The sequence below is a fragment of the Phragmites australis genome, chromosome 6 (genome assembly GCF_958298935.1).
Source record: "Phragmites australis chromosome 6, lpPhrAust1.1, whole genome shotgun sequence".
Lineage (NCBI taxonomy): Eukaryota > Viridiplantae > Streptophyta > Magnoliopsida > Poales > Poaceae > Phragmites > Phragmites australis.
This window is the reverse complement of record NC_084926.1, coordinates 18,546,042-18,556,617: the sequence shown is the minus strand read 5'-3', so window position 1 is coordinate 18,556,617 and position 10,576 is coordinate 18,546,042. Positions and strand designations below refer to the sequence as shown.

The 10,576-nt window shown below is 44.9% G+C and overlaps 2 protein-coding genes across 2 annotated transcripts; both read left to right on the top strand.

Annotated features, from left to right (window-relative positions):
* The first annotated feature begins 7,245 nt into the window (after nucleotides 1-7,245).
* Nucleotides 7,246-8,107, top strand: LOC133923042 (pectinesterase inhibitor 8-like). The gene is made up of 3 exons (XM_062368506.1): nucleotides 7,246-7,629; nucleotides 7,911-7,989; nucleotides 8,033-8,107. The coding sequence occupies exons 1-3, from the start codon at nucleotides 7,385-7,387 to the stop codon at nucleotides 8,105-8,107; spliced, it is 399 nt and encodes a 132-aa protein (XP_062224490.1). The 5' UTR covers nucleotides 7,246-7,384.
* A 1,122-nt stretch (nucleotides 8,108-9,229) lies between these two features.
* Nucleotides 9,230-9,959, top strand: LOC133920522 (pectinesterase inhibitor 8-like). The gene has a single exon (XM_062365135.1). It carries the CDS (start codon nucleotides 9,308-9,310, stop codon nucleotides 9,863-9,865), a length of 558 nt encoding a protein of 185 aa, XP_062221119.1. The 5' UTR covers nucleotides 9,230-9,307; the 3' UTR covers nucleotides 9,866-9,959.
* The last annotated feature ends 617 nt before the right edge of the window (nucleotides 9,960-10,576 follow it).

The following is a 10,576-nucleotide window of genomic DNA, read 5'->3' as shown; positions in this document are numbered from 1 at the left end:
CCCCCCCTTGGCCACCCTATGCGTCCGCTCGCCCGTGCTTGCATAACCAGGCCACCGCCCGTGAGCCATGCAGCCCAGCCAACCTGATTGTGGCTCAGCCTGGCCAATTGGGCCATGGCTCGACCCAGTGGCCAGCTGGCCTACCAGGCCGCCCTGGCTACCAAAGGCCATGTGTTCGTGGGCCGGCCCAGCTCTCGTAGCCCGCTAAACCACCCAGCCCAAACCCGAGCGGGCTGACACTGTGCAGCTCGACACTATACAGCCCAAGCCTGGTCTGACCCATCCAGGCCCAAACCCAGCCCCATCTCGGCCCAACAGGTACTGTTCATGTGGTTTCAGGTACTGTTCATGTGGGTCCCACTCTTCAATAGTTTTGTTTTGTATTTTCCAATTTAATTTAGATTAAATCTTCTGCGAGCCATAATTTTTCCGTTCAGGCTCCAATTTCGGCGATTCTTTCGCTAAAATTCATCTAAAATCGAGATCTACTCATCCGTCACATTGTCATAGCTATTAAGAGTCATTTGGTTTTCCATTTGGTGTTATTTGATTCTTCTCTAGAATAGCCGTTATTGATCGTAGTCACAATTGCAGAGCATCCAGAGTTCTGCGAGTGCTGCGCAGGAAGCATCAGGAGCGAGGAGGATCCTGACTACAATAAAGACTCTGAAGAGAACTTCGAAGAAGGTAAGTCCTATTTCCTTGATCATATTGAACCTATGTTTTCAACTAAGCTACATGATCAACTAAAATCGGACTTATTATCGCATGCGCTATGTATTACGCTTTTACAAACTACTTGTAATAGTTAATCCTATCAAACACATGCTATGTTTTTAATACTGTCATCCAGAATACATACCACCCTAGGATTACCTATCATTATCTATATTAACGTCGAACAATGCCATGATATCTAACATTCTTAGGATTGAATACGTCTCCTCGTAGACACCGCTTTTAAAACACCTCTCATTGGAGACAAGATTTACTATTATCAATGACAACTCATATACCATAAATCATTGATGGTTGTAAATTCCGTGATGTTTGTGAAATCCTTGATGTCGTGTGGGATGTGGAGGGTGATGTGTAAAAATGGGTGAAAACTGTTACGCGGGGGCAGGTGGAGTAGTACTCTGGATGAGGATGCTCTTGGGGGCTTTGAGTCACCTCTATGGTGTTCATTGCCAGAAGATATCTTCCCTGGCCACTTATGGACCGAGTCTTGCGCCATCATGCTTAGCCACCCTCGTACAACCATGCATCCTGAATGGGCAGAACTTGACTTTTCTTTCACTAGACTGAGTTGGGCATCATACTAGGAGGTTGTGGAGCAACGAGAAGCCAAGTGTCCTTCTGGCCCTCTGTTGAATATTTCGAGAGACGGCATAGCCAATCTGGTATTCTGAACATGGTCTCTAGTACCTGGGGTGTCTCGTAGAAAAGCCCGGCAGGAAAGGTGTTTGGAGGATCTCGGTATGGATGGAGGCTGAGCATATTGCATGGGTAAAATTGTACAACCTCTGCAGAATGTAAATCTATTCGAATAGTTGTGTCCACGGTCATAGACATGCGAAGGCATGGTCACGCTTGAGTAGACTCCGGGTGCGTGCATCTTGATGAGTGTGTGGACTAGATGTCCATATGATGAGGTTCCTGACTCAATCCGTCAGAAGCCATATGGTACCAGAGGTACACCAGATGTGGTAATAGGGACTGCGGAGTGAGGTGTAGTCCCTCACATGACCGAAAAACCCCCAGATAAATCTTGTTACCAGGTTTTAAACCGTTTGAAGCGGCTTTAAAGTCAATAATAAATGATACAATTGAGTACTTGCATATACCGCTTTGAGCTTAAAATTAAACCGTAAAGCCTTATCCTTAGATTACCTATTTATGCATATATCAACACCTTGAAGTACTATAGGGCTTGCTGAGAACCTTCCGTACTCACTCTTGTTGTCATTCAGATGAGAAAGCAGATGCTGCCAACACCGGAGGCGAAGACGAGGATGAAGAGTAGTCACAGAAGTCGCATTCGCACCCTAGCTGCTTGTGGCTTGGGTCTTTGCTTTCCACTATGCTTTTGTTGGCCGTTCGGCCAGGTTTGTATTATTACTATTTGGGTTGTAGCCTTTTGTATTCTGTAATATTAATACTTATGTATGAAGTTTGACTGTGATACTACAACTGTTATATTGTTTAGATCAGCTACTTAATCCAGGAATTAATACAAGAGGCACATGAGATCCCGAGATCTGGGTCTTACATAGGCTTTCACACACAAAATGACCACATAACACAGCTTTAAGCATCTTATCCTATAGCTTGGACACATCCTCACTACAGGCAGTAAAATGAGGAGGAAACACTCGTTCGTGACCTTATCCCTTCTTCTATAGTACCGCGCCTCTTTCTCTATCTGTCGGCGGATGCTTTCGACATACGCGTGAAAGGAATCCCTGAGACCCACCCTGCCATCGCAATAACTCTCCCTCCAACACACTCAATAGTTACTTCCAGTATTCCCCCTTGTGTATATAAGGGTAACTCATCCATGTCTACTTCATTTTCAACACAGTCCAACGCAATCCCTTCCATGGCTTTCGGGTCTGATAAGGGTAAGGGCAAGATGGGCCCTACTAGTTATGGTGCGACATCCATGATAGATGCAAGTGTGAGGACGAAGAGCGAAGGAGAAACAAAGACCCAAAGAAGAAGAAGCGAAAGCTGGAGTTGGAGATAGATGCTCACAACGCACGCATGCCATGGTACGACTGCGGTATAATAGCAAGCCTAAAACTGTTCCCACTTGTCAAAGTTGCTTGGTTCAGTTATGGGGTAAGTGTGCATGACATCCTATCATGCTACAAATTTCGTCCAATTCACCTACTTCCCTCCAACAGTATGACAAGCCGAGATGCAAGAACGAATGGTACATAGATGAAGAAGAGTACACGAACATCAACTACAACTACGATAAGGCTGAGGCAGTGAGGCGCGTAGATGTTGAACGGCCCAAGATGAGGCTACAAGAGCTCAATGAAGAGTGATGGGATAAGTACATCACTACATACGGTAACATGCAGGTTCCTCCATAATGTGTATGCGGCCTACCGGCTGTGCCGGGGTCTGTGGCACGCAGAATGGCACAATGGTACATGTGCAGCAAGCCTTACCCCTATGGATGTAACTTCTAAGAGATCCACTGGGAATATCTCGATAAAAAGCCTTCATCTTTTTCACCAACCTAGTAGATATTTTCTTGTACCCGGCAATCTGTCTTTCCGTAAGGCATGCTTCATTTAGCGATTGAGTACTATACGCCATTGTAACTTGTCATAGAATGTGTACGACCAAGGTAAGAGTCGGTGCATATTGTCTTAAGTACTGTAGCCACAGACATGCAATAAATGCTAATGATGACTCTTATATGTGCTGTACTTTACTTTCATCAATGAAATGACCAGAATTTATCATTCTACCAATACGTTTTTTCTAAGCCTAATGTTTTCATAGGATTCCCTACCTTCCATGCAGCGACAACAATAACTCCTTCCTAGACTGTTGCATAATGAAATGACCATATCAAACAATAACTTCCATAGGAAATCTCTGCCAAGCATCATACTATAACTTTTCTAGCTTCCACAAGAAGTCCTATGCTCTAGCCCCATCCAAGCCCATGCACTCAGTCCATGCACCAGCCCCCATCCACTATAAATAACTCCACCCTCATCTATAGATAGACCATTCCTTCCTCAGCTCTCTCAACTGTAATTTCTTCCTTAGCTCCACCAAGCCCACATAAGAAATATTGAGGGATTTTCATCCCACAGGGTGTCAAACTACCGATGTGCTTCTGTGGCGACCCTTGTAGGCTTCGCAAGTCTTAGGATATCTCATATACCTATGGTCTACGCTTCTTCATGTGTGGTAACTACCAGTACGACAAGCCTTGACAGGGACCATACGAGTACCCACCGGTATAGCGACATAAATCACTCATGTGGGCCTTTTCATACGATTTCATGCACTCTCTTATTAATCTCCCCTTTTTTTTCTTTTGTCTAGTCTTCTCCACCTATCTGCAACTTCATGCAATGACTCGACTTGGAGCAAATGAGCACCAGAAGCGGTGGGTGGACATGAAGATGCAGTGGAGGAGGAAAACTTACGAACGCCACAAGTACGAGCGACATCAAGAGGAACTACGTATGGAGCGGCATGAGGAGGAGCGCATTAGGAACGCCGTGAAGGAGCGCGCCACGGATCAAGTACGTGAAGCAAAGAGGGAAAGGAAGTGAGAGAGAGCTCATCGCACTAAGGCGGGGGAGGGGGTCCAATGCCCTGAAAAAAGGTAAATATCCTAAGTGCACTCGATAGAGAGCTTCTACTATAACTCGGACTATTTTTATTATCTAAAGCATGTTAAGTTTACCAACGATATACTATTAGGTTAGTCTTTAGGTGTATTATACATGCCAACATTTGTTGTCGTCATTTCTTTACGGTTATGGTCCATTCGCGCAGCGACGATAAACCTCATGTCCCATGTAATATTTACTAGCGTATGTAATCTTCGTGCCGGATACTATGATAATTATGCTTCACAACTACTATTGTTCAAAAATTTAGATTTTGTATCCTCCCAAAGCTACTTCACTAAAAGAATTACTCACACAATTTTACATCAACTAAATAAAGAAATATCGACAAAATTATATCAAATCAATATTAGCAAAAAAATAAACCACTCTCCTAATTATTAATAAAAATATTTCAATAAATACTTCTCCTAATTATTAATAAAAATCAATTAAAAAAGATAAATGTCAGGCTATCGACAAATGGAGTACCGACAGGCCTATCAGCATTTCGTTGCCGACAGCCCTGTCGGCTATTTGCTACCGCGGCACCCTTGTTGGTGTCTACTCGGATGCTTGTTGGCACGCGGAATGTCGGCAGGCTGTTGATCCATATTCCGTGTGCCGACAGGCCCCCAGACCCAGTGCCACGTAATATGTTGGTGTTCTGCGTGCCCATAGGTATCTATTCTTGTTTTTTTTTGAATTTAGCTATTATTTTTATAATTTTCAAATAAAATAATATTATTTAAAAAAAATCAAGTTCAAACCATATCACAAACTTTAAGAAACTAGGGTTCTACCTAGGATTTAGCACACATAGCAAAACTATTTGGGAAACAGAATAAATACCAAGCAACCACGGGAATGGAACACCTCTGCGAACACCGTCAAATCTCGCCCAAAAATTTGGGAGGAAAAAAATAGAGAAATCACAGCTTACACCGCACCCACCCGTATCTAGTGGAAGTTTTGGACACGAACGCAGATAGATAGAATCAAGAGGCAACGACTCACCTGAAATCACGATGCTTCCCCTGGATCGTGTTCGGAGGTGAGGCGTGAGAGGGGGTGACTGGGCAAGAGCTCGATCGCTTCCACTCCCGCTGGCTTGTTGGTCGTCTTCTCCTCGAAGCATCACAGAATGGAGGCAAATTCTATAAGACCCTCACAGAAAAGACCATTATGAGACTCCATCAATGCTGTGCACCTTTGATCCGATGACCTACATGCACGCACGTTGCGCAGTGAAGGAACACGTGTCCGGGCCTCGCAGGGGTCTACCTGTGAGACCTGGTCTTATAGAATTTGCCTCCTCGCAGAACTGCACGAGGGGTTTTGATATATCTGTGAGGGCTTCATCGTGGCCCAAATTAATAACATGGGCCCATAGAACTTCGAGACAATTTTTTTTTTGAAAGCCATAATGTGGACGATTATATATACTCTTATAGAGCATTCCAGAGGCGACGAAAGGTCGTCAAGGGTGCTTCTTGCCGTTGATTTGGCCGGCCCCCTCATCCTCGATGGCCTTCCAACATTGGAGGAGGGTGGTCTAGTGCCCCCCCCCCCCCCATGGTCAGAAGTATTCTTCTTCGTAGCGTATATTTTCTAGTTTTCTTCTAGATTTAGTATCTAGTTTAGTTTCTTGATGGCGTTGGTTTATGGTGTCAGTGTGAAGGAGTTTTTGTCCCTCCAAGAGGTTAGCAATGCTGGTGGCGTCGTCGTTCGTGATGTCTTTCATGCCATTCTCCTGTGGAGGTTTGGCTTCCTCCGAGTCAAATCCATCGACAGGTTGATAGCCTTTGGATTTGGCTGCGTGAGCTTTGGTGTGTGTTACATCTCTGGGAAAGGGTGACAGCTCCAAGTCTAGGCTGACGATGTGCTTGTCGAAGGTGCCGGTTCCTCCTTCTGAGCTGTTAGCGTGCTTGATGGTGTTGGGTTTGTTTCTGGGCGACGAGATTGCCCGAAGCGTTCATCGTTCTCAATGCATTGTGGGATGTTACTCTTAGTGACTGCTAAAAATATAATGGTCTTTAATGCTCCTCCGCGTTGGTGTAGATTTTGGCTCCGGTTCCTTCGACTATGTTTGGCAACGGTGGATGGAGATGAAGCTTGGGGTGTCAGCGACAGGACCTGTGTTTTTCTTTGTATTTTCTTATTTCCATATTTCTTTTTTTAATATGTCTATGCTATACTTGATCTATTAAAAGTCACCATATTCCTAAAAAAAAATCTGTACTTTTATAAAATAGATGAATTGTGCTAAATCCGAACAATCTCCACTATACATTATATACAATCAAATGTTCCACAATCAAAGTTGTTGCCCCATTTCCTCCCCTCTCAATAGTCTGGAAACTTTCAGTCAATTTAGAAATATATAATTAATAGGCGTTATCAGCATTAAAAGGTATTAAAACATCATTATTTTATTCCATCTATAATAGTTCATCCTTAGTTTTTTATTTTTTAATTATTTTTTCTATTAAATTTTTTAGCATCTATTATAACATTATTAATTTCACAACATGTTATGAGGTTGCTAATACTCCCTCTGATTGTAAATATAGGTCGTTTTAACCTCCTCAACTATTCTCTAAATATAAATCATTCTCAAACTTCTATATATTTTTTTCTCTTTTGTTCTCGTCTTACCCTTGTTTAATAAATGCTACCACTCTCACAAATAAATAAGTTATCTTTTCCAATACAGAATAAATGAAGAGCAACCAAATCATTTGATCTACTTTCTTAATTCTTATGTATAAATTTAAAATAATCTATATTTATAATTGAAGGAAGTATTAGAAAGGAGAGCCGGCATTACAGATGCCATACAAATTCAATAGCACGGCACACGGACAGACCCCACGTCAGATTTGTCCCGACTCCCGACACGCAACGAACCGAGTACTCCACACGCCACGGCCTACAGTCTACACCACTCTGGCACTCGGCAAGAGAACAAGCAACCACGAGCCAGAGAACAAGGCCGGCGGGCTAGTATTTCGATGAGGCCGTCCACGGCCCGCGTTCTGGCCGCCGCGGCACTGACGGCCGCGTTGCTCGCGCTGAGCCTGAGCACCGGCGTGGACGCCACCCCGGAGACGACGTGCTGGGCGGCCGCGGCCCGCGACAGGCGCGTGGACTACGGCTTCTGCGTGTCAAGGCTGAGCCACTTGGCCAAGGTGGCCACCGACGTGGGCATCGCCATCGCTGGCGGCAAGGTCTACGACATCAAGGCCATGCTCGCCAAGCCCTAAGGCCCGGGCGCAACAGACCCAAGACGCGGACGGCGCTAGGGTAGTGTAGGGGCTCTACAACGTGGAAAGAAATAAATCCTATAATATCCTATCTAGAAAAATTCTCATAAAGCATTCATATCATCTATTCTACGATCTAATAACTGAATTAAAGATGAAAAAAAAAATAAGCACATGTCATCATATAAAAGATGATATTTTTACCAACGGGATTAAATTTTATAAAGTCAAATCCTAAAAAATTTACTTTCACCAACGAGATTCGTGTTCGCAGAAGTGTACTATGGGATCCACAGTCGGGACTACACGGCGGGGAAGGGAAAGGCCACCGAGGCCGCGTCCCTGGCGCGCCGGTGCGACGACACCTTGGCGCGGGCCGGTGTCCGCTCGCCGTAGCCGCTCGCGCGGTGGGGTAACGAGTCCGTGCAGATCGCGATCGTCTGCACGGCCATCACCAGCCTCATCAGGTGAACGATGGACGGATCGCTGGCTGCGCCGCAACCTACCGACGCCTTGCCGATCTCGGTCTGGTGAAGACAACCGATTGAATTGCGATCGTGATGACAGTCATCCGATGAGCTTGCTGTAGCTAATAAAATTGAAGGAATAAAAGAAGTGCCTCGTTTCTGTCAGTTTTGATCTTAAATTACTTGCTTAACGAAGGGTTTGATGCATGCTTCCTTTTTCTGGTCTTTTTCATTCCCAGTGCTCTCTTTTTCCAGCTCTCTTCTTTTGCGGCATGGACACCCTTATCAGAAATGCGAGACATCAGACACGGCAAGGGGACAAGCACGAATCGTAAGCCACTAGGCATATCTTTCCCCCCTTCGTTCTTATCCCAATTCCATAATGCAAACTTTGCGGCTACCTCATGTGGCTCCCAGTTTCACCAAAACTGCTGCTACCAGGACCAAAGCATCTTGGATGCAAAATCCAACATTTTGTCACTCAGCCGCACTCCGAGTTTCTTTTTAAGTTGTGTATGCTTGTAGGTTGTTGTCGCCACCCACGGCTGAGGATGGTTGTATTAAACCATGTAAAACTTCTCAACGTTCAATTGTCTCATGCGTCGATTGCTAATCGGGCGTGACTATTTTTCAAGAGCTTGGAACAAACTTATAATTTTGTTTCAAGTACCACAAAAGCAGCAAAACTGCTGTTAATTATACAATTTTGCTCGTATACCTTAGGCCGTTGGCACGACGGGCCCAATCAAAAGATGCACACTTCTGTTCTGCAGCCTTCCCCAATACACGGCTATGGGACTGTTTAGATTGGCTGTAGGTTTAGATCTTTTTGCTAACTATTGTGGCTGTTAAATTTTGATAGTTGATTTTTATAATAAATTTTTAACTTATTTTATATACACTAAAAGTTAGAAAAGCGAATTAGAACTTGTTTCTGCTCTTAATTTTTAGTTTATTTTCGTCACAACTATTTCCTCATTTAAACAGAAGCCACCAAAAACAAAAACAGAATTCAATCATTTAGATAGCTACTAGATTTTTTCAGAAAAAAGTTGAAAAAAAAAACATATCCAAACCGGGTATATAAGATAACGCACACTCCGTCAGTCCCAGTGTCCCACCTCAGTGTTGTCCCGTCCCATCCGAGCAAAGCAAACCAGTCCCACAGGCGAAAACTAGCTCCTGTGACAAACAAACCCAGTCGATGACGATGACGATGAGGCCGTCGTCGACCGCTCGCCTCCTGGCCGCCGCGGCGCTCGCGCTCAGCTGCCTCGTCGGCGGCGCCCGCGCGACGGTGGTGACGACGTGCAGGGCGGCGGCCGACAGCGTCGCGCGCGTGGACTACGGCTTCTGCGTGGCGGAGCTGGGCAAGCACCGCGAGAGCCCCGACGCCGACACCTGGGGCCTCGCCAAGGTGGCCGCCCTGACGGGCATCGTCAACGCCGACGACGCGGTCTACGACATCGGGGCCATGCTGGCCAAGCCTGGGCGCGCGGACGCCCCGACGCGCGCGGCGCTGGGGCAGTGCCAGAAGCTCTACAACGCCTTGGGGTTCGCGTTCGCGGAGGCCTACGACCAGATCAACAACCGAGACTACGCCGCCGGGAAGGGGAAGGCCGCGGAGGTTGTCGCGCTCACGCACAAGTGCGACGACGTGCTTGCCAAGGCCGGTGCCGTCCCGTCGCCGCTCGCGCAGCGCAGCTCCTACTCCGTGCAGATCGCCATCATCTGCACGGCCATCACCAACCTCATCAAGTGAAGTGTAGTGCGTCCAAAACACGGTCGATTGAGTTGACAGCACTTGAAGCTTGTACCTTGGAAAACTTGAGAAAATAAACTGGTCTTTTAGAATTTTTAGCTGCTTCGTTAACGGAGTAGCGACTGGCCTCATGCATTGGAGCTTGCTTATGCTCTTCAGTTTCTTTCCTCTGTTTTTCCAGCAACTTCCTCTGATCCCCTGTACAAGTCCAGTTTCTTGTTTAGACTTCTGTTTCTCTTTCTTAAGTAAAATGACCCTTTTGTCCATAATTATTGCTAAATTTAAGGTGGGCAGAAAGTTTAGTGCGTTAATTATGATGCATTTAAGCAAAGGCCGCCTGTAAGAATGGAGAAAAATGTGTATTGAAGTTGTGATAAATTTATATTTGGTGTATTTGGAAGATAGCTATATAGATTTGTATTGAGTAATAAAGGTCGGATTGGCAGAGTTACTATACCAATTCGTAGAATAAAATTAGTAGAAACCCTGTCAAATAACAGTTTGCAATTTTCAGTTTTAAGAATGATTCTGTGGGAGCAATTGCTTAAAATAAATTAGATGCTACGAATAAAAAAAGTCAATTTTTCTTAATTCATTTTATCATAAAATCATTTTACCTATAGAATCTACTTAGAGAATGACTTTCAATAGTAGAGTCACTTTTCCAAAAAAAAAAAAACTCAATTCGGCAGGGCCAGGCCGTAAACAATT